A 23,812-nucleotide genomic window follows, 5' to 3' on the forward strand; every position below is an offset into this window, starting at 1 on the left:
ATGCTTTGGTAGTGATGAACAAAAATGCATTGTCTTTACAATATTCTCAGCATCCAGAAGTCTGAGAAATTGAGGATGATGACAGTCTGCAGTTCTAAAACTTTGAGATGGTCTCACACAGCAATTCCCACTGGGTCCTAGTATGGAAGGAGCAGTCATATATTTTTCCCCATCACTTGCAATAGAAAGGCACGACCAGACAAAGCTTACCCCCTAGTCACTCTGGGTACCATTTAGGACAATTTGCAAGATCTATCACTGGGATACTATATGGGGAAATAGGAGTAAAGGTCTGGAAAAGGAGCTTACCGGTTAGCTCCTCCGTAAATCACGCTCAGGTAGACCACAAGACAGTATTTCTCCACTGGAGCTAGGACATTAGAAGAAGAAAATCATCAAAATCCAGAGTTAATGAAGCAGGAGAGAGTCCCTGTGAAATCCCAGGGATTTAATTAACTTTGGAAAGAATTTGGCTGCCTCTTCCTCAGAAGGGGAGAATCTGTCCTAACACAGCAATGAACACAGGCCTCTCTGGCTGCTCTTTATGGCGAGGACTGCCATGCATTTCCTGACCTACTGACACAGTCTAATAGCGTGAGTGCAAGGAGACGGAGAGCTGTCAAATGTCAGCACTGATCACCCCACAGGCCACCTTCCCATATCAATTCTCTGCTTGTTCCTGCAACAGCTCAGGCAGGAGACTGTTTTGCTTGCCTGAAGCCGAAGGGGCAGGCAGTGCCTTGGTCTGACAGTTGAGCTTCAAGGCTGGTCCATGGCAGAAAAGGCTTCCCGTTGCTCCGATAGTGGTCCCAGAGCACTGAGGCTAGTGTCACGCTACCTCCCTTCCTTCCCTGCTCCCAGGGCCAGGAATATATTCAGTGGCGACTGGAGGTGTGCTGGGGTTCAGCTTTTGTATCAGCCTTAGATGAGGCTAGAAATGAAAGCTGAAGGTCATGTCTTGCACCACTGTACACACATGAAGGTGCCTTCTCTGGAACTGCAGAGCTGTGAGGAATAACCAGAAATTTGGAGAACTTCCTTCCCCTCCCTGACATTTTGTGACTAGCTTCCTGCTTTGCCATTAGCGTGCCTGTTCTGCTGTCACCAAAGTCAGCTATTTTCCAGTTTCCCAGCCTCTGTTTCAAGGCTGTGCTGCATGTTGCTCCAGGAAAGAGCTACTAAGTTTAACATTAAAAGACTAGCAAGACGACCAGCTTAATCGTTAGATGGTTAGCACCAGTTAAGCATCCCCCGTGTGTGTACAGTCCTCAGCTCACACTTCCTAAGCTGATAAATCCCCTTTTACACCTCTCATTCTCCTTTGGATTTAGAGAGATGAATAAATGTTAATGAATGGGCGATACGTTTGTTTCCCAGCAAGACTGCAAAGTGTTGATTATCCCACTATTAAACAAATAAATAAATAAGTAAATAAATAAGTCACCTCTGCAGGAAAGAATGAAGGCAGAGGAGTGGGAACGGCAGGACGGCAGCCGCGGGAGGCCAACCGCGATTCCCGGGGCAGGGCCAAGCCCGGCGCCCGGCGCCGCGGCGGCAGCCCCGCAGCAACCCGCGCCGCGCGTGGGGCGCCGCGGCCCGGCCGCGCGTGGGGCACCCCACCACCCCGCCAATCCCTCCCCGCGGCCCCGCTCGCACGTGGCCCGGCGGCCGCCCGCCCCCCGGCCCACGTGTGCGCCGCGCCGCGCCGCGCCGTGCCGTGCCGCGCCGTGCCGCGCCGTGCCGCCGCGGCTCCCCGCTGCAGTCGCGGGCGCGGCGGTGCCGGCGCGGCGGCATGGCGGCGGCGGCGGGCCCGGGCCGCGGCGGCGGCGGCTGGGGCTGGGGCCGGAGCCGCGGCGCCGTGCTGCTGCTCTTCTTCTCGCTGTCGCCGCGGCCGCCGGCCGCCGCCGCCTGGCTGCTGGGGCTGCGGCCCGAGGACACGGCCCCCGGCCGGGTGTCCCTGGAGGGCGGCGCGGTGCAGGCGGCCGAGGGCAGCCGCTTCCTGCTGCGCCTCTACTTCCAGCCGCCGCCCGAGGGCAACGGGAGCCGCGGGCCGGCGGGCGAGCGGGAGCCGCGGCTGGTGTTCATCGAGGAGCCGGCGGCGGGGAAGGCGGCGCGGGGCCCGGCGGAGCGGTGCCGGGAGCGCAGCGCCTGGGCCTCGGACGTGGAGGTGGTGGGCCCGCTGCGCTCGGGGGGCTCGGCGGGCTCGGCGCTGGCCGAGGTGCGGGTGCGGGAGCCGCGCAAGGGCGAGGCGGCGGCGGGCCCGGCGGGGCGGCTCTTCTCGCTGTGCGCCTGGGACGGGCGGGCCTGGGCGCACCACGGCGCGGCGGGCGGCTTCCTGCTGCGGGTGCGGCCGGCCGCGCCGGCGCTGGGCGCCTGGCTGCTGCCGCTGCCCGAGGCGGGCTGGCTGCGGGCGCTGGGCGCCCTGCTGCTGCTGGGGCTCTCGGCGCTCTTCAGCGGGCTGCGCCTCTCGCTGCTCTCGCTGGACCCGCTGGAGCTGCGCGTCCTGCGCAACAGCGGCTCGGCCGCGGAGCGGGAGCAGGCGCGGCGGGTGCAGGCGGTGCGCGGCGGCGGCGGCACCTACCTGCTGTGCACGCTGCTGCTGGGGCAGGCGGGGGCCAACGCGGCGCTGGCCGGCTGGCTCTGCGCCTCGCTGCCCGGCGGCGCGGCGGCGGCCGGGGGCCCGCGGGGAGCGCCCTGGCTGCCGGTGCTGCTCTGCGCCGCCGCCGTCTTCCTCGGGGGCGAGGTGCTGCCCTACTCGGTGTGCTCGCGGCACGGGCTGGCCATCGCGTCGCGCACGCTCTGCCTCACCCGGCTGCTGATGCTGGCCGCCTTCCCCCTGTGCTACCCGCTGAGCCGGCTGCTGGACTGGGCGCTGCGGCAGGAGCTCAGCGCCTTCTCCACGCGCGAGCGGCTGCTGGAGACGCTGCGCGCCGCCGGACCCCACGGCGACCTGGTGCGGGAGGAGCTGGCCATGGTGCAGGGCGCGCTGGAGCTGCGCACCAAGGTGGTGGAGGACGTGCTCACGCCGCTGGCCGACTGCTTCATGTTGCGTGCCGACGCCGTGCTGGACTTCGCCACCGTCTCCGAGATCCTCCGTTCCGGCTACACCCGCATCCCTGTCTACGAGGGCGACCGGCGCGACAACATCGTGGACCTGCTGTTCGTCAAGGACCTGGCCTTCGTGGACCCCGATGACTGCACGCCCCTGCAGACCGTCACTCGCTTCTACCGCCGCCCGCTCCACTGTGTCTTCAACGACACGCGCCTCGACACGCTGCTCGAGGAGTTCAAGAAGGGTGAGGCCACCGGGCCGCCACCCCCGGGCTCCCCCCACACTCCCCACGGGCAGCCCCCCTCCACTGCCCACCCTGTGTGGCCCCCTGGCAGGTCCCGGGGACACTGGGGGGTCTGGGCCCACCTGCATGCGCTGGTGTGGCCGCATTGCTGGTGTCACTGAAACAGCCCCCGGGGGGGTCCAGGGTCTGTGGTACCGGTAGCGCCTGTGACACTATTGAGCCTTCGGCCCCAGAGGTTGCGGCTGGGCCTGTCCCTCAGGGCTCACGGCCGTTGTGGGGCTGGTGTGCGGGCTCACGTGGGGCAGGCCTGCCCCACAGCCTGCCCCTGAGAGAGGTGCCCACTGTACTGTTATGTGCTGCGGCGGGGGCGGGAGCGTTCGCAGCAGGAGGTTGTATCTCGTGCCTTAGCTGTTGCGTTTTCAGGTCAGCGTGAGGCGGGGTGAGACGCAGACCCGTAAAGTGTTTGTGTGCAAGTGATTTAAAGGAAGGAGAAATGCCTAAATCCTTGGAAAGAGCTGCACTTTTCTTTGCAGCTCCTGCAGTGTTTGCAGTGCAGCAGCAGCGAGCAGCGCCAGAGAGGCTGAGAACCTTATTTCATCAACCGTACCTTGAGAATACACTGTATTTGTTTTTTCCCCGCTGGGAATTGTGAAGCATATTGTTGCGTGTTATCCAGTACATCACACTGTCATAACCAAATCTGTAAGAAACAGCTGCAGCAGCAGCATCTTGCATTATGTAATGATAGAGGAGGATAACACAGAGGCTCCTTCGCTGCCTGTGGACTCTCTGCAGCAAGCAGAGCTGATCATGTGAGAAAGGCCAGCTGAGTCCTTCCCAGGCACAGAGAAAGCCTCTCTGTGAATCATCTGATTGCTAGTTTATAGGGCCAGGGGATGAGGAAGCGGTTTCCTCTGTACTGGACAAGTGACAAATGACCATGAGGTACATACAGGACAGCATCCTCTCCAAAGATGCACAGCTGTGTCCTCACCACCTCCTGGGGCCACAGGTAGAGGAACCCTGCTTGGCACAAAACATCTAACCTAACCTCTTTGCCTCTTAGCATGACTGGTGACTCCCAGCTTTGTGCGAACTGGCAAATTCTTGTGTTTTTAAGTAACAAGGCTGTTAGCAAAAGCATTAAGATTGTTCTCTCAGCTCAACCTCGATGAGTTCTGTAGTAATTTTCCTCCTACTCCCACTCCTGCCTGCACTTCCTATGTCTCCCCTTCCTAACTTCTTGTGCCTTGCAGTTCATTTTTGACTGTAATTTCCTACACAATACTACAGTGTTAATGAAGGTCACTTATCTCTACTACCTCTCACTTGTCTAGAAAGTCAGGCATTATCAAAGATATCACATGAGTTTGGCATGTCATCTCTTGGTCAGCTTCCCCTGCATTTTGTCCCATTTACTATGATGTATTCAGCTGCTTCTGCTTCCAAATTCATTCTCTAGCTTGGAATCCTAGACCTGTAGATCAATAGATCAGTAGACCTGTATAAATGGGCTTGTGGTTGCTTAGCTCATGTGTTTTGCTCGCTCTCCTCGCTCCTCTTTTCCCTGCATAAACAGAGATACTGCATTTTCTTCATTGTGTCATTCCCTCAGCTGACAGGTGCATTAGCAAGACTTGCTACCTGCCCTGATGTTTCCTGTATTAGTCCTCGTCTCAGATGAAGATTTTTCCAGCCTTCTTCAGCTTGGCTCCACTAAACTCTTGGGATTTTGCTTCGGGCTCTTCCTCCCTTACATCTGTTTCCCATTGTGGCCTCCTTGGGTGCTTTGGTACAACCCCTATGTAGGGCTGTACCTAAAATGACTTTCTGTTCTCACCTCTTTTCTCCTTGTGATTGATAATTTATGTAGCTAAAAATATCTTTTGTCTTGTTATCTAACTCTGCTCAGTGTTCAGTAATACCATCTTTTCAGCCAAATTTTCTTATCCCCAAGTGTTACTATTCTCTTCTGATTCATCTCTCTCCCACTCATAGGCCCTCTGTCCAGTCCCAGTACCCTGTATTTGTAGATGGCCCCATAGATCCCCCAGTCCTCTCCTGAACCCCTCCTGAATTCCCTTTTTCCAGTTCCAAACACAGGTTCCCATGCTGGCTTCTGCACTGCGACAGGCATTCCCTCCAAGCTGCCTTTGCAGTCCCATCCATTGCTCTTTCAGCCCACTTTGCTTGACTATTTAATATCTAAAATAAAGATTTCCCATTTGTAATTAAGAATCTTTGTCACTGTCTCCGTTTCTGTGTCCATTTCAATTATGCTGAAATATCTTGTTTGAAGAAATCAAGGTTTCTTTCCATGGCCAAGTCTTCCGTGACATCTCTGCTGATACAGGAGTAGCCTCATTGCTCGTTGATTCTGTGTCTGTTTAATGAAGGCATTCATCACTTAGCACATCCAAGGTGCCTGCAGGACAGCAAATGCTCCCACTGATTACAAGGCCCAGTCTCTTTCTAGGAAATTAAAGTCTCCAGTAATGACAGTGATTGCTAACTACCTCTGAGTCCTTAGGTCCCTGGCAAACCTCTAGAGCTACCTTGCTTGCCTTCTCTTCCTTCTCCCAAGATTTTGATTTAAACGGGTTTTCATATCTTTTATTTCTTTAGGTTATTGCAGTGTTTATGTAAAATACTCGTCACTTTTATATCCTTCTTTCCTGAGCAGCAGTGTACACTTCAAGATTTGTTTCGGTAATGATTAATGTTCTGCCATATCTGCTATGCCTATGTCTTTTTTTTTTTTTTTTTTGCATAATATATAAGTAATTTTCAATTTTACTGCCTAAGCTCTCTGCAGTAGTACACAAACATTTGGGGTTTTTTTTTCTTGCTGAAAATGTCAAGAGTATGCTTAAATACAGTGTTTTCTATGACTCTTGCTCACACCACCATTAACACGTTCCCTTTTCTGTCTCTCCTCCTACACAGTGATATCATCTTACAGTATTATCCTTGTTTACCTGATATATTCCGTTTCTCTTAGCACACTATCCCGACTCTGAATGTATCAACTTTTTTTTTCCTCTCACTTTTCTTTTATAGCAGATTTTGAAGTGAAGTTTTCCTTCATTAGTTTCTAGGCTTGTTTGAGCTCAGTCCCATTAAGATGCACTGATGTTTGTCTGAATAGGTTTAATACGTACGTAAGCTGAGACTCCTCTCTCCCAACAGGGCCCTGTGCAGCATTTTGAGGCAAATGGATCTATGCTTCCGTGTGCCCGCAGGAATTCCCTTGGGCATTTCCCCCAAGGCATGGCTGGAATCTGTGGTCTCACATTGCTCAAAACATTTAAATTACATAAAAAAATACTAGTGTAAATTTCAGTAGTGCCGGGGAAGCTCGTGGCCTGGTGTAGTTACAACTACCATGGGCAACTGCGAGCTCTTGGTTGACAAAACACAGCCCCAACCTCATCAAGGCCAAGGAGAAGTGGTCAAGCCGTCCACACCCACCCTTTGCAAGCCTGCTGCTGGCTGTTGCCTTCTCTTATGGCATTTCTTCCTGGAGAAAGACAGTTAAACTGGGAGGGGAATTTGAGGGGAAACTGGGAAACGCCCACTGTGCAATGACAGCCCGGAGAAGGCTGCGAGCAGCAGTGGAGGGAAAGGCTGATCTGCTGGAGGAATAGCTTGGACTTGGAGGCACAGCCCAGAAGAGCAGGGCAGCTGCTGAAGCTGTGTGACAAAATGACACCGCAGCAGTGCGAGGCAGTTTGGGCTGAAGGCAGGCAATGCTTGTACCAGAGGAAGGTTTTGACATAACCTCCTCAGAGGCCAATGGAGCAAACTCAAGAATAGTGAGGAAGAGGCACACAGTTTGCCACCTCTTCAGGCAAGCTAGACCAGCTCGTAATAAAAGGTGTACATAGCTGCGTAGCATTTACATAGAAGTGCTAAGAGGAGGAGTTTACACAAAATTTGTGTTCTCTCTTCATGAGCAATAAGAAACTACACACCAGTAGGGTAACTTTGCCACCTACAGCCTGAAAAAAGCTAGAACTGTCGAACCAAAGGCATAAAAAGATTCGGAGAAAATTCCTTCACAGGTGCTTCTTGAAGTGCCTGGCTTTTTTCTGGGGTCACTGCAGGAATTACCTAATACACCAGAGACATAACTGCACCATATTTAGCAAACTAAAGCAATGTAGAGAGCCAGGTGAGATCCCAGTAAGATCAGCTTCATCTTAGGAGAACAGGAATAGGAAGAAAGGTTTATGCATTCTTTCAGCATGAAATGCAGTGGGTGATACAGCCTGTTTTTCCTGCATCTGCAGCAGATAGCCAAAGCAGTGCATGCTGCAGCTTCACTTCTGGGGCATAATCTCATGTGTTGAGCTTTTCCAAGAGGTTCATCTTGGTCTGTAGGCACCTTTGGGGACTCACAGTCCTTTCTCATTGCTCAGGTCATTTATGGATTTTGTTGACTACTTTCCTGTGGCAGGGAGTTGGTGTCCTTTAGCAAGCAACCTTCCTCTCTTGGAGAAACACTGCAAATTTGCTCTTGCGTTCATCTTCCTGTAGCAGGCCAGCTGCTCAGGTATTCCTCAGTGGTTTGGCATCTTTTAAAAGCTACTGAAAGTAAATTCTCCCAAGGCAACTTCCTGACTTAGTGGATAAAATAGCCTGCCCTGTGGAGGTCAGTTCTGCCCTAGAGTCTGCCTTTGCTTTTGAAAATACTCCACAGCCTTTATTAGACTTAGGAATTGGTGCCTATACTAATTTAGCTGCTTTTCTTACTGACCCTCCCCTGAGCCTGCGGTCACTGCAAGCATGAAGCGTGGCTTGAACTTCAAACCACGCTTAAGGGGATTTCTGCAGGTGTGATAGCCACCATCTTGAGTTGAAGCCATGACCTCTGCAGCTAGCTGCATGAGCTGAGAAATCAGTTTGCTAGTGAAGGAGTATCTCCTGCACATGCACTGGGTAGTGACTGACACCCAGAGTGGGTGAGGTGCTGGTACACAAAAGATGGTGTCAGTGACTCACTCTGCAAGTCAACCTCAAGTGTTATTCTGATTTCTACTGGAAAACTGTGCTAAGTCTTATTATGTGACTCCTGTGCCACTGCACCCTGCCTCACCAAGCACTGCCATGGGTCTGCTCAGGAGATGTGTTGGACACAGCTCCACAGAGCTGAGCAAGGAGGACCATGTCCCCCAGAGGTCCTCTCCCTCTTGGGGAGTTCTCATCTGTGTGGAAGATCTAGGATAGATTAGATTAGTATTCACAACTTTTTCCCTTCGCGTCACTCTGATTTCCTGCAGGGTGATATGCCCTCGCAGCCCTCCTGGTTATTTCCCTGGTGTTCAGGTGTGGATGTGCACTGCCTCTAGCTGTGACTTGCCAAGCGTGTGGTTTCGCATTTGGTGCAGCATCGCAGTAATGCAGGAGCGCAGCCTCACATGCATTTCCAATTCAATAAATTCTCAAGTCACATTCCCTAGTTAGCTTCAGATGTGAGTCTGCAAGGAGGCACAGAGACGCTGGCTGTTGCCCTGGCCCAGAGAAAAGGTCTGGTTAGAAGCATACTGAAAATAGATTTGAGTTGCATCACGATTGTTTCACCAATCAACCTTACTTACAATTACTCTTTCTTGCTTTCCATTTTGTAGTTGTAAATTGTTCATGGCTTGTGCCTGTACCTTTAGTGTTTCAATAACAATTTTAGATTTTACAGTAAAACTCGTGAAAAGAAATTTCATACTCAGGATACTCCATCTTGTGGAACAAGAGACAGGGCTAAAGCATCTTTAACATTTCTCTGGCAGAGCACCAACATACAAAAATGATAAGGAAGTAGTCTAGGCTATTTCTGCCACCAGCAGCATTTTTTCCACCACAGCTAAAGGCGTTTTCATGTGTTCAGGCTCTGTTCTCCCATTGGAGAGGATGCTTTGAGGTTGCTCTATAAGCCCAAGGTCATTCAGGTACTATGAAAAGCAAGGCTCCTAAAAATGGGCATAAAAGCTTTAGCTAGTTATTCAGGTACCTTCTCCTTCCACAAGGAGCTCCTTCAGCTGTTTATATTAGCTCTATAATTTAGCATTTTGAGGCATTAACTTTTCACTGAAGCTGTTGTTTGAAAAGAGCAGATTTCATGTTGCCCATAAAGAATTTAGTGCAGTCATAGCCCATACTGAGCAGACACTTAATCATCTATGGGTTTCCTGTGCATGAGCAGTCCTGTTGAGGCCAGTGGAGCTATTCACACAAGTAAAGTTAATTGCCCATTTCTTCTAGCATTTGCCAAACCAAGGCTTTGATTCTCAATGTTTCACTGTGCTTTTTTTGTGTCTGTAATATCCCTGTAAAACTCACATAAGACAGTTTGCTAGCAGTGAAACAACTAGCTCTTATAATTCATTTCATTTGAACTATCAGGGAACAGTTATAATAACACAGTTTTGGAATCACTTTTACAGATTTCAAACCTGTTTTATATCAAGTTGGGGTTTTTGTTTAAGTGATTTATACCTCTCAGTCATACTCCCACCAAAGCAGAACCATAGGATAGCGGCTGGAGAAGAGAACACCACTCCCCCAAGGTCCCCATGTCTGCTCCTGGACCACCTCTCCCTGGACATTAATTGCACCTCCTAAACTGCCTAAAACAGCTTGTGCCCTCATACCTTCTCCAGAAAGCTGCTGCTTTTTCTCTGTGTGAGCATAGCAGCTCCCAGGGTCCAGAGGAATATGCCTGAGCTCAGCAGTACCACCAGCCTTTGAGGTAGCAAGCATCAGCCCCACCAGACAGGAGACCTACCAGCCTCCCCCTGGCTCTCTGCCAAATTTAAAAGGTCTGTTACAGAAGTCTAGAGAAGAACAAGCTTCACATGATGAGAGGAGATGAAGGACCCAGCCAGGTATGGAGGCAGGACCTTGAGAATGATCTCATGCATTTCAGGTGGGAAATCAGGGCATGCCAGCCCTTTCCCAGGGGGACCGTTCTGGGAGCAGCAGTAACTCGCACCCAGCTTTGTGAGGGCATTTGCCCTCTGGCTAGGAGCAGCTTACATGGAGTTTTGGTGTTATGGGTGTCAGCTGGCTGGGAACGGGTTCTTGCTTTGTGGGCCAGGAAGAGCTGTTAGTTGCAATGATTTTCCATTACTGGGTACCAGCTCCATTTCTAATGTGAGTGTTAGTCTGGAAACCTAAACCTGGGGGGTTTATAGTATGGCTACAAGTGTTTATTTTCTGTGAAAATAAAGAACTCTTGAGCACTCTAACAGCCCTCCTGGCTCTGCCCCCAGTGCAATGAAACTGTGGGTCTCCTCCCAGAGTAATGGTGCTCGGTTGTTTCTAAATAATCTGATTTGCTGCTATGTGAACATGGAGCTGGAATCACATTTCTCTGTGACTGCTCTAGAGTAATTTACAGTGTCAATGTAGGTGTTTGGCCAAAAAAAGAATTGCCTCCATTACTCTCTGACTGCCTTTAAGTAGCACCTAAGCTTTTTGTAAGGGTTTGGTGGTTTTGGGTTGCATGTAAATGTCATTAACAGTGAGCTTTTGGCCAAAAGAAATAACTTCTCCCTTCTCCTTGCTCACCCGAGGACTTGTAGGAGACCAGATGGCCCCAGTGTTTGGGAGTGGGTTTTGGCAAAGAAGACATTTTTGAAAGTTGGACTTTGCTAAGATGAAACGTAGCTGTTGCTGCTGTGTTGCAGCCAACTCTGCTTCTTTTTTAAGGCTCAAGTTGCATTGCTTTATTACACACTGAACAAGACAGTATGCACAAACTGCTATATGAAAAGAGTGAAATAGCCCTTGCCCAAATAAATTACTAAATTTTCAGTGCCCTGATGCTATTGATTTGATTTTAAAGTGTAGCTCCAGCTTTATAGAAAGAACAACAGTGCTACTTTCTGCAATGTTATGTTCTCGTTTCTAATTCTGTAGGCGTGGGAGGCAGTGAGCTGCTCTCTGAAATCTTGCAATAAAAGCTTGGTATGAGGAGGAGGGAATTTATACTGTGGAAAATGCCCAAGCTTTTCTGTGAGAAATGTATAGTGCTGATTTTTGTCTGAAAAGTATCATTTGCTAGTCTCGGATCCAGGGCAGGGTTATTTGAAGGTCACGTGTTCCCCAGAAGGACGTGTTTTGCAGGACTGTGTGGCTGCCCTTGATGTGCCAGCCCCTATCCTGGAGACAGCCCAGAAGTCACCAGCAGGTGAGAAGGAAGCTGTGGAGCAGGCAGGAGCCCACCCATACTGCATTTCTATACTTAGATAGTTTTTGTATCCTGTTATATTAGGCAAGTTTGTCATAGACATGCTAGGAGATCCAGAGGCAGCTGAGTGAGAGCAAGCCCAGGGCCAAGCCTAGGGGAGGCTATTGCCTGCACAAGGAGACGAGGGCAGGGGCATACACAGGTAACTGAGGACAGAGCTGTGGCAGAGGCCGAGCTGCGCAGGTGAGCGTATCCTGTCTCCATGGACAAGTCACTGTCCTGGTTTATGCAAAGGAAATGTTCCCCTTCCAGGTGACCATTGCTGCTCAAGGATCTGTCTAGCTCTCTAGACTCTAGGTCTGCTGGGAAAATAGAATGATTTAAGCTCTCTTTAGGTCTCCGCGAGGAAGTCTGTGGGTCCCAGAGCTCACAGTCCGTTAGAGTTGTGCAGGAGCAGCACATTGCATGCACAGAGATGTTGCAAAGAGAGACTCCAGGAAAATGGAGGGCAAGCACAGCAAGGGAAAATTGTTGAATGTGGTGTTCATGAGAGACAAAATTTTCTTGTATTTTAAGCAAAACTAGAGGTTCACATTTGTGTGCACCCTTGAGCAAGAACAGGACCCACAAAATCAGTAAGTAAATCAGTGCTGTTAATTGGCAGGTCCAAGAAGGCACTGAAGCTAGAAACCCAGGAGTTGTTCAAGGTTTGGGAATTGGGTTATAGTCAAGCTGCTGAGTAGGAACATTACTTAGAGCAGATGGTAATGGAAGGGAGAAGCTGAGCAAGTCAAAACAGCTTCCAGAGAGCTGGACAGACAAAAGCAAACAGTGATGTTTAAAGTATGCCGAAAGCAAGAAGCCTGAGAACACATCAGCACAGCTGCCAGCTTACTGGGGGCAAATGAGGAAGTCAAAGCTGTGATTGAGAAACACTGTGACTTCTGAGCAGAAATCACTAGCAGATCCCAGGAAGGTCCCAGTCTGTTTAAGGTAGCAGAGGTGAGGTGGTGTCGGTAGCAGGATTTGGAGAAGGCACTCAGGTGCTAGCTGATCATCTGAAGTGTTCAGCCACTGCATCCAGATAGTTCACCAAAGAGGTCTGCAGAATCTGAGCAGATGTGCATTTCTGCATTAAAAACAGCTGCCATTCCAAGGAACTGGAGTCTTTGCTTGTATTTTAAAAAAAGCTTTAGAGTCAATCCGGACAGTGATCGATAGAAAGACGTGGGGGAAGGAAGTGGCAAGCTGATAGGAAAGATAACAACAGAATGAGAAAACACCAGGAGGATGAGGAAACTAGTGGAGCCCAAGGACACAGTCACATTTCTGCATGGAGGACACTTTCATTCCTCTGTTACCATTGTCTTGGGCTGCTGAAGCATAGGGTAAGCAAGAAACAACTGGTATAATGCGTTTGTACCTTCAGAAGACTTCAGCCCTGCACAAGAGGCTGAATGGGCCTGGAGTGACTTGCAGCAGATTGCCTTGATAAAGAAAGCCAGCAGATCCCCAAAAGAGCCAGACAAATTCCTGTGATACCTCCTTGGAGCCAGCCTGAGCTGTAGCAGACCTGTTTGGCTGGGCTGGGTGTTTGACACTTCTCTTTGGGTTAGCAATGTGGCTGGGGTGGTTATGGACAACACTGGATGCCTTCTGAGGTTTCTCCATGGCTTCTACCAAGCCCTAGTGTGGGGCTCAGTGCACGGGGGGCCATGAGTCGCTGTCTCTGGTGGTGGGCTTCCCCTGGGATCGGAGGACACCCTGCCTCCTGGGAAAGGGCTCTGGCAGTTCTCCATCTTGAGCGCCTGGAAGGTTGGCCTCTATGCCACATGTGCAATATGATGCCTGGCTGTCACAGCTCCAGGCTGCAGCCCTGGCTACCTGCCAGCCCACAGTGTCAAGATAGGGCAAGATGCTACCAGAGACTCCTCCACTGGTAGTGGGGGTTTCACTGCTGTTCTACTCTCTCCCCACAGGGAAGTCTCACCTGGCCATTGTGCAACGGGTGAACAACGAAGGGGAAGGAGACCCGTTCTACGAGGTGATGGGTATTGTCACCTTGGAGGATGTCATTGAGGAGATCATCAAATCTGAGATCCTGGATGAGACGGATCTGTACAGTTAGTGTCCCAGAGCAGCTACTGCTGGTGCAGGACCCAGGGTGGGAGCCCGGACAGAGAGGCAGACATGTGGGTAGGAAACAGGCTGGGGTGAATCATGGTCCTTCCCCAGAGCAATTCATGGTCATGGTGGGAATGACAGGAATGATGGAGAAGAGATGCTGGTCAGGTGTTTGGGAGCCTTGAATGCTCAAAATAGAGAAGCACCAGCATGAGCAGCCAGTGGCTGGGGAGAGCCTTACCCAGGGACATATGTTGGGAATGGTGCACCCATAGGTGGTTCCCAAGGGTCTTTCCAATCCTGGTGATGCATCCAGCTGGAACAACCCAGGACTGTGTTCTTGAGCAGCACATATAGCCATCCTGCTCCCTCCTCAGGAAGCTGCTACCGCAGCTGTGCAATGCATGGTGTATTTTGTACATCCTGCTGTTTCAGCTCCTGCCATCTCCCCAGCCTCGCCCTAGGGTGCAGCATGATGTGCCTCCTTCTGCATGTGTACATGGGTGTTACCAGGTCCTGCTGAGGCAATGGCTTTATAACCTCTGCTGCTCTCTGTCCCATAGCAGACAACCGGAAGAAGGAGCGGGTGCCCCACCGGGGGCGCAAGCCCCAGGACTTCTCCATCTTCAGACTCTCAGACAGTGAGATGAAGGTGAAGATCTCCCCACAGCTCCTGCTGGCTACACATCGGTTTATGGCAACAGGTACCCCTGCCTTGAAGGAGTAAATACCCCATGATCTGAAACAGTGAATATTTGGGGCCCTGCTCTTCCCTGCAGCAGCCCTGGACTGTCCCTGGTTTGGGGCTCTCCTTCCAGCGGGCATTTCACACCCTGGGCCTATCTCTGCTCAGCCAGCACGGGTCTGCATTTGGGTTGCCCTCTGGGCTATGGAGAAGGGAGCTGTGCAGCCCAGGAGGCTGTTCCAAACAGGAACCAGTCCTGCCAAGCTTCCCTTTCTCTGCAGCAAGGCAGAGGTCCCAGTGCCTGGGCTGTTAGAGCTGCGGGTGCCTTGCTGCCGGGCTAGAGCCCCTGGCCATGCTGAGTTAGTGTATGTTGCCACATTTCTAGAAGTTGAGCCTTTCAAGTCACCCTACCTCTCTGAGAAGATCCTGCTGCGGCTCCTGAAACATCCCAACGTCATCCAGGAGCTCAAGTATGACCGGAAGAACAAGAAGGCCTTGGAGCATTACCTCTTCCAGCGCAACCGCCCTGTTGACTACTTCGTTCTCATCCTGCAGGTGCGCAGGGGCATGGGCTGGCCCAGCATGGAGCAGAGGGGCCAGGCGGCCTGAGCTGTGCAGTTAGTGCTGTGCAGTGAATCTCATCTTTCTGCATTGGTCTTGGCTGGTTCTGCAGAGGGGAGGTGGCCCCAGGTGGAGGCTGGTGTTGACCAGCTCTCTAAGACTACACGTGGCCACAAAACCAGGCCAGCTGGCTCAGGGGAGACTCCTCTGGGTTACAAAGGCAGAGCTGCCTTCTGGGCTGAACTGGATGAGGGCTAGCTCCTTATGAGCTCCCATCCTTGCTCTGTGGTAGCTTAACTGTGTGGGTTGGTAGCACCTTGTCCTCATCCCTAAACTTCAGCCCTCCAGGGCTCCCTCAGTAACCCCAGCTACGTTCCCCACCATCACAGGTCTGCTTCCCATCTCTACCTGTGCTTTGCACCTTCCCAACTCTGCCCTCAGTTGGGACTCTGGATGATGGCCAACCCATGGGTTTACAAAGCAAGCAGAAGCTCCCATCATCTCATAAAGGGTGGTGGTGGTAACTGAACATCTGCTGTGGTTGCAGAAAGGGTCCCTGCAGCCCTGTATGTACTGGCTGGACAGGACCAGGGGGCTGCCAGTCTGAGCAGGTTTCCCTCCTCCTTCTAGGGGAAAGTAGAGGTGGAGGTTGGCAAAGAAGGGTTGCGTTTTGAGAATGGGGCATTCACCTACTACGGTGTCCCAGCCATCATGGCTGTCATCTCTTCAGGTAAGGGGGCCATGCTGGTGGGCTGGGTGTGAGGACAGGAAGGCAGGCGGGGGGCAGCCTGACCACAGCAGGGTGCAGGCTTTACTGGGCTGGGGATGAGCTTCACCAAGCCTTGCTTCTACTTCTGCTGCTGCCTTCAGAGAGACAAAGCTGGCTAGTGCTGGGAGAAGGGCCTGGGCATGGCATGGGGCAGGATGGCTGCAGTGGCCAGAGGCACGCAGGAGCCCTTCGAGTTGGGCGGGTATGGCTGGTCACCACATGTTATTGGCTGTGGGGACTGATGGGGCACCACAGAGGGGCTGGCACACTCCTCCCATGTCCCAAGAACATCTTACCAGTGTGAACAGCACCCTGCAACTCATGCAACCTTCAACTGTGATTTCAGATAATGATGTGCGAAAAGTGAGCAGCCTGGCTGGATCCTCCTTCCTACGTAAGTATTTAGGGGCAGGCTGGGGCCCTAACACCTCTCTTTCTACAGCACTGGCTGGCTGGAGGAGGGAGGGAGTGTCACCCCCACAAAGAGCAGCTCTAGTTCTGCTCCAAGGTTCACCTCCTTGAGAAAGCTCAGTGGAGAAAGAAGTGTCCGATGCAGCAAAGTCCCTGCAGACTTGCGGTGAGGTCTCAGCCATGCCCTGGCAGGTTGAGCCTAGCACCCATGCGAGGCACTACATGGGACTGCCCAAGTGCAGGGTGGAGCCTGCAAAGCCAATCCTCCTGGCAGGAGGAAGAAGGTGGCAGTAAATCCTGCAACTTCTTGTACGGCCTATTTAGATCTTGGCTTAATGCTTCTTGACCTGTTTACGGTCTCAAGGTTGGAGCCTGAGTTGAACATGGGTCCCACATTCACCTGGGCTCTTGGGGGAGCCTGCACAGCTAATGAGTTAGTGAACAGATCTCCTGCTTGCAGTGATTAACAGAGCTCTGATGAGGGATAAATGCAAGCCTCCTCACATTATTTGCTGATTACCTCTATAAATTTTTAGTCTCTGGTGACTTGGGAGCATACAGAAGTGCTGCCTACCCTTGACTCTGCACATCTCTTATTGCAGTCCCAGGCATTGCAGCTGGATCTGCAGTGCTGATGGCAAGCCAAGGATGCTCTGCAGGGAGCCATTCTGAGTGCGCAATCAAAAAAAGAAGCTACCAAATTCAACCTCATGGGAGGTGTAGGGAGGGACATCACTGGCAGAGCAGGGGGAGTAGTGTCCCTTGGGGCAGGGGACTGTCACTCCTGTGGGTCATCGTCAGTGTGCAGTTGTAGAGTTCACGTATTTCTTGCTGCTTGCTTTGCTTTCATTAAAAAGGTCAGTACTGATAGGTTAAACCTCCTTGGTGAGCGTCTTTGCTCCCCAGCGTATCTGCAGCACGCTCAGTTTGGGCAGAGGAAAGCTGGTTTCCCCTGGGATGTTGCTGCATGGCCCATTGCCCCAGCGCAGTCTCAGGACTGTCCCAAGGGCCACGGAAGAGGGTCACGCAGGTGCCTGGCCGCAAGGCTGACACTTCGTGTTTGGGTTGCAAACGCTGCCGGCAGGCAACAGGGTGGGGAGTAGGGCAGTGATTTCCAAGCCCCACGACGAGGCTGACTGTCCTCACGGGAAACCAGCCGCGGTCCATGCCATGCTCGCTCCGTCACGCGTGTTTGCAGTGCCACCTGCCGGGCCACCGGCCGCTCGTGTTGCCGCTGTGCAGGCTGCTGGCAGAGGCCCGGGGCTTCTTTTCTCCATGTGTTCAAGCATGATGTTGTGTCACAAGATGTTTTCTCCCATCCAGCCACCTTTGCCTGTCGCAGGACATGTGTGTGTTGCTTGTGTGGTGTCGCACCTCTGAACAGCAAGGAGGCAGGGTGAGAGGCAGAGGTCCACAGGGCATTTACCTTGTCGGGTTGGCGCTCCTCCTTTCTTCTTGAAGCAAAGCCCTGCAGAAATGAGTGTGAGTAGCATGTCACAGTGGAGAATTCAGACATTAACCCTTGAGCACTTAATTTGTTATTCATTAACCATTGCTATGTAACTTTTTGGTGGCCAGGCAATGTTTGGTATTGGGTGCTAGAGGCAAGGGTGAAGCAATAGAGACCTGGCAGTCAGGTCACTGTGCTGACAACCCGCAGGATGGAGCTAGGTGCAAAAGAGCACGGTCAAGGAAGGCCAGGGAGGCAAGCAGGAGTGGTTATCGCTCTGTCCTTTGCTCCCAGCTGGACAAGGCTGTTCTGGGCTGCACTTTATGCTGGTGCTTTTGCTTGGACTTTTATTTGCAGAAAGTTTCATTCCAAGGGAGGACGCAGCAGAGGATTTACTAGGGGAAGAGCACTGGGAGTGGAAGGACGGGGCTGTAGGTTGATTTTTTTTGGGGGGGGGGGATTATCTCCAAAGCAATTAAAAAACATTAATCACAAACCCCACAGACAATCCAGATGGTTCCTAGCACTGCAGCCTTGCAGCCTCGCTGCAGGCAGCATATCCGGAGGGAGAGGGCAGCGCACCAGTGGCAGGGGAGCCGGGAGCCAGGAGGGGAGCACGGCTGGAGCCAGGGTCCCGGGTCTCCTCGCAGTTTCAAAGGGAGCGAAGCTGACGGCGTGAGCAAAGATCAGGTCTCGAGATGGTAGCGAGGGCACTGCTTACGCTGCATGTCGGTCGCTCCACACTGCCCTGGTTGGTGTTGCCAAGAGCCCCGAATCCCCATCGCGGGTCCCTGGGGGCACCGCAGTCGCCCTGCAGTCTCCTAGCCAGGGTCGCGAGGAAGGGACTGGCCTAGAAATTATCACCGCTGCTGTGAACTGGGGAAATAAACCGTGGAAAGGGAACATCCAGCAGCCCCGGGCGCAGGGGCCCAGTGTGCCGCGTGCGGCTCCGGCCCTTGCTGTGCTCAGCGCTGCACCGAGCGCGTGGAGCCCACGGGCTTTGTGGGGAGCTGCAGGCAAGTCGGCGCAAAGGTCTTGGTGCTGCCGCGCTCCTTCCCCCGCGAGGCTGCGCAGAGGCTGGGGCTGCTCTGCCATTCGCCTGTGCACGGAGGAGGGTCCTGGACCCCCAAAGCACGGCGGCTTCGCCCCGTTTCCCGGGGGAAGTGGGGAGTGCCTGCTGGTGGCTGCGCCGCTGGGGCCGGGCTCCCACCACCGTCAGCCGCAGCCCTGGCTCCTCTCCTGCCTGCTTCAGTCTCCTTCTCTTTCTTCTTGCTCTGCCCCCCTTCCTCACCCCCGTTCCCTTGCCTTCCCCGTGCCCCCGTCCCTCTCTCCGTAGTGCCTGTCTCAGTGTCCCGCACCTTCGCCTTCAGCAGAGGGGACTCCCTGGCCGGATCCCCAGGTAAAGGTGCATGATTTCGGGAAGCGCGCGTGCCGGCGCGCGGGAGCACCCGGCGCACACGCGGGCCCCCAACGGGCTCTTCACGACCGCCTGCGCACGGACACTCTGCCCGCGGGGAGAGGGGCACCCGCGGCGCCCCACGCCGCGGCCCCGGGGGCGCCTCGCTGGCTCTGCCCGCGCCGTGGGTGGTGGGACGTATCCGCAGGCGCGAGTCACCGCCCTCACCCGCTGCGGCGGCGGCTGAGTCCCCGCCGCAGCCTCCCCGGTGACCCGCAAACGCTCGGCAGGAGGGGATGGGGACGACGGTGAGCCGTCGTCGGGTCGGGCTTTCTTTGGTTTGCAGCAGATGCGTGGCTATTAGCTATGTTTCAGTTTCTCTAAGTTTAATTTCCTGCGCTTAACGCTGCCTCCGTGCACGATCACCCGCGGCTCCGCACGCGCTCTGCCCTGCTTTGCTTGCGTTCTGGAAATCCGGGTAACCGAAGGGCGTTTTAGCAGCCGAGTCAGCCAGCGGCTGACGTCACCCGGGCGAGGAACAGGCTGCCTTTGTTCCCGAGCAACCCGCTGACCGCGCAACACCCGTCGCACTGCGGGCCGGAGGCAGTCGGTCACCGTGACTGACAGCCGGCCTCCCATCGCCGCCTCTGCTCCTCCTGTGTAGGAACGGGGGTAAATACGAGTCTGCCCTCGAGACGGGTCACGTAAACGCCCGCGGGCTTTCCGGGGCAGCCGGGGCAGTTTGCGCCAAACCCAGGCCGCCCGGACGGTCTGTGTTAGCCCAGATCCGCGGGCGGCCACGAGAGCTGTCAGTCAGCCTGACAGGCAGACAGCGGCCCTCACCGCCGGCACGTCGGACACCTTTCCAGTGCCGGCGCTTCGATCTGCGCCAGGCTGGCACGGAGCAGAGCTGCAGCAGCCCGGGGCACTGGGGAAAAGCCCTCCGCAGCGGGACGCCCCGTGCCGGGGGCGAGCCCCGCGGCGTCTCCGCAGCTGCGCTGCCGGCCCCGCGAGCACAGCCCGGCCCCGGCACGGCACAGCTGCCGAGGGCGACCGCTACCCTGGCTCCCGCTCCGGCGGCCCGCACCACGAATACGAGCGCGCCTTTTCCTCTCTCTTTTTCATTTGCCTCCCCTCAGTAAACAGGTCCCCGTCCCGGTGCAGCGGGCTGAACCGCTCCGAGTCCCCGAACCGGGAGCACAACGACTACGGAGGCAGCACCACCCAGCTCTACAGCAGCAGCAACAACATCTACACCCCCGACTACTCCGTGCACATCCTCTGCGACGTGCAGTTTGTCAAGGTACCGGCTCTGTCCCGCAGCACCAGGCACCCTCTGCGCCCTGCTCTGCCGCGGGAGCCCACGGGTGCCCAGTGGCACTGGCACACTGCGTGCTGGGAGCCCTTTGCAAGCGCTGCTGGACCGTGCCCAGGGGACCCCCAGCTGCACCGGGCTGTGCGTAGCCAGCGCCGCGGGCAGGGGAGATGGGCTGAGGCCTGGGGCTGTTCAGGTCAGATGTAGTTACAGAGCTGGAGAAAAACATCATCTTTGCGGGGGGTAACTTGCAGAGCCCCTGAAGGCTCCCGAGCAGCAGAGCTGGGGGTCTCCATGTAGGAATGTGTGGGTCCACGTCGTGTGGTGGGGGGCTCACGCTCTGACCCTCCCGGCGTTTGGTCCCAGCGAGCCCCGGGAGGGGCAGCCCGGGGCCGCGGCGCGGCGCTGAGCCGCACGAGCATGTGCGTGCGTGTGTGTATGCGTGCCCAGATCACCCGGCAGCAGTACCAGAACGCGCTGGCAGCCAGCCGCATGGACAGCTCGCCCCAGTCCCCGGACATGGAGGCTTTCAACGACAGGGATTCGACCAAGGCCTCGACAGCTCGGGGAACCCCCCAGACGCCCAAAGAGGACACCGCTGCCCTCCTGAACGAGAGGAACAGCATCACGTGTGAGTCACCCCGTGGCCTCCCAAAGGCACCCCTTCCCCGCTCCGTGCGCCAAGGCGGCAGGTCACCCAGAGAGGCCGTGCTGCCACCCGCCGGCATGAGGGCACCTCACCACCGATACAGGATCACATGTGGCCCAGGGCACACTGACGCCTGCGTGCACACGTATGCTGTGTCGTGTGCATGCACGTGCCTGCAAGTGTGCAGCTGCGTAATGCCCTGTCCACATGCAAACATGGACATCCCTTGCTCTGGAGCCCTGTCACCGTGGCGCGCGCCACGTGGGGCCTGCCCCAAGGCACACTGACCTCCCTGCCCTGCAGCCCACCTGCACTGTGTCCCTGCAGGTGGCCGGGCTGATGGGCTGCACAGCCCCAGTGAGTCCGTGTTCCTGCGCATGGAGGGGATCCCTTTCATCCAGGAGGAGCTGGCTGACAACGAGGAAAACAGCAAGCAGCAGAGTGAGTCCCGGGCTGGGGGGTGAGACCGAGGAGGCAGAGAGCACAGGCAGCAAGAGCTGCAGTGCCCCAGGACACTGCCCTGGACCGCTGCAGCCATGTGGGCTTTTGCAGACAGTGAGTGCTGCAGCACTGCCCTGGACGTGGAGTCCCCAGGCCGAGAGGCTGGGGCCAGCTCATCTCCAAGCAGCTCCGAGGAGACCCTGGGCAGGAGGCTGCTGAGATCGCTGAGTGAGTAATGGGCCCCAGAGAGCGAGCACTCTCCTTGTCTGTGCCCATTGCCTCAGCAGCTACATTCATCTCTGTCCCAGCCCAGTACCCTTCTGCCCCCACCACAGCCCCATCCTGGGGACCACCTGCATGGGGCTAACTTGGAGCAAGAGGGACAGCCCGAGTCCCCAGTGGTCCCTTCCCTGGCAGCAACAGGTAGGACTGCACCTGGGGTTAGCTTGGGGAGATAAGGCCCACAGACTTGTTCTAGTCCATCCCTGTGCATGCCTTGTCTCAGTACCCCCACCTTACCCTCACTTACTGCTGCAGGTGGGCGCAAGCAGCGGCAGTCACCAGAGGGCGAACAGATACCAGAGGAGAGCTCCAATCTTGCCCCATTAATCACCTGAGTGGTAACGCGGCTGGAGCACAGTGCTGGAGGCCCACGCAGGTTGGAGGTAGGACTGTACCTGTTGGTGAAGCATCCCTCCTCCAGCAAATGGGAAGTTGCTCACTTGTTAATAGCACAAGGTTGAGTTTTTGTCTTTCAAGTTGAAAAGCCAAAGCATGAGGCTTGGAGGGCTCCAGAGAGACCCAGGTTGGGTCAGCAAGAGCAGTCCTATGCAGGCATACATACAGCTGGGGGCTGGAGCAGGGTCAAAGGGATGAAGTAATGGAATCCAACCATCTTTTGGCTAGGATTTAGGGGTAGAAGAGCAAGTGGAACATTGATCTATATTTCCACAGATATGAATATGTGCATATCTGCACCAATATCCCACAGTTTGGCTAGGAAATGCACTACAAGTTTGGGCAGTAGATGGCCAGGGAGAACAGGCTCTGGCCAGCAGGTCAGGGATCCACGTGCACCGGGTTGTGTTTGTGTCTTCCAGGTCTGCAGCATGGGGGTCTCCTGCCATGAGTCTCATGTTCAACAGCAGCAGGTCTGCACTTGCTTACTGCCCGCCTGCCTGCCAATGCCACCCCTCCTTGCAGGACTTGTGCAGAGCCCCATCCCCAGGAGAGAAAAGATAGGCCCCCTGGAAGGGGCTGAACCAGCCCGGGCAGCCTGGACCAGCTAGTCGGAGTCTGAGGGCCTTGCCCAGCTGCTCCCTGGTAGCATCTGGTCTCAAGGAAGAGATGGAGAAGTATCTGACACAGTGTCTCTGCAGGCAGAGCAGGGAGGGGTGACCCAACCCAGAACTGCCCTTAGCATCATTTACCATCCCCATCCCAGCGAGGCCTGGAGCCCTGCAGTGCTGGGTGCTGCACGGATGTGGTCTCCACCATAAGGAGCATCTGCTGTTCAGGGGTGCCACGTGCAGCTCAGGGCCCCAGTAGACATATGTGCTGTGCCTAGTGACATACACAGTCACAGCACCTTGTGCATACTGACCATCAACACAGCTCAGTGCTCCCAAATGCCTGCAAGCCACAGGGAAGGGAGCCTAATGCCCCACTGAGTGTTCCCTTCCCTTTCTGGGAAGGGCCACTCCATTCTGCATTTAACCATCCTCCTCTCTGCACATGGCTACCTGTGCGAGGGAGGCTCATGCTGAGCCTTCAGGTTGGTACAGACCAGTCAGTAGTTTTTTTGCAGAGGCTGAATGCAACGGGGATATTAACATTAAAAGTGAGTTCTTGCTGAGTGATGTCCTGTCTGTGTCAATAGCTACACGGGAAGATGTTAACATCTCCCCCCAGGTTAAACTTACCTCTCGTACCTGGGGCCAAGCAGATGCCTGGAATAATCACGGATGCCCCAGAGCAGTAACTGCTTCTCCACATACCCAGCTCCGAGAGGAGCTAGAGGATGCAACAGCAATGCAAGGAGATGGCCTCTGGCTGCAGTACTCAGACACACTTCATCTCCAGCCTGGCTCTAAGCATACATATGGACTGCTGGGGGAGGGTGCTGGAGGGCTCCCCGAAAGCAACGCACTCACTGCGCCGAAGTAGCGTGTTTACTTAGGATGCAGTCCATTTCCACTCCTGACTGCACAGGTACGCAGCCCTGCAACCCACTCTCCTCACTACGGTTGTCTCAGGGCAGAGAAGGCACAGCAGTACCACAAAGGCCTTCGCGCACCTTTGCTGAGGGTGTAAAGGGGCCCAGGCCCTTAGCCCTGCCCCCAGCCCCCTCTGTTTTAGGGCTAGCATAGTCAAAGCGAGCCAGGGAGGCCCAGGTCAGTGAGCTCACCCTACTCCTAAACTGGATTCCTGGGCAAAGGGGAAGCTTTCCTTCAATGGTGCTCCACTAAAGCTCTCAGCACTTTAGAGGCTTAAGACAAGAACTGCAGATGAGGACTGGGGAAGGAGA

General features: G+C 54.6%; 1 protein-coding gene across 1 annotated transcript; it reads left to right on the forward strand.

The window, feature by feature from the left end:
• Window positions 1-1,804: 1,804 nt before the first annotated feature.
• On the forward strand, window positions 1,805-23,130 carry CNNM1 (cyclin and CBS domain divalent metal cation transport mediator 1; the record flags this gene model as incomplete). The annotated part of the gene is made up of 13 exons (XM_062580554.1): window positions 1,805-3,296; window positions 13,464-13,607; window positions 14,172-14,312; window positions 14,679-14,848; window positions 15,485-15,584; window positions 15,970-16,017; window positions 18,821-18,883; window positions 20,020-20,183; window positions 20,646-20,826; window positions 21,172-21,285; window positions 21,397-21,513; window positions 21,823-21,950; window positions 22,386-23,130. Coding segments are annotated over 12 exons (2,814 nt in total), but the record flags the coding sequence as incomplete, so codon positions are not given.
• Between the last annotated feature and the right edge of the window lie 682 nt (window positions 23,131-23,812).

Source organism: Rhea pennata, chromosome 7 (assembly GCF_028389875.1).
Source record: "Rhea pennata isolate bPtePen1 chromosome 7, bPtePen1.pri, whole genome shotgun sequence".
NCBI classification, from domain to species: Eukaryota; Metazoa; Chordata; class Aves; order Rheiformes; family Rheidae; genus Rhea; species Rhea pennata.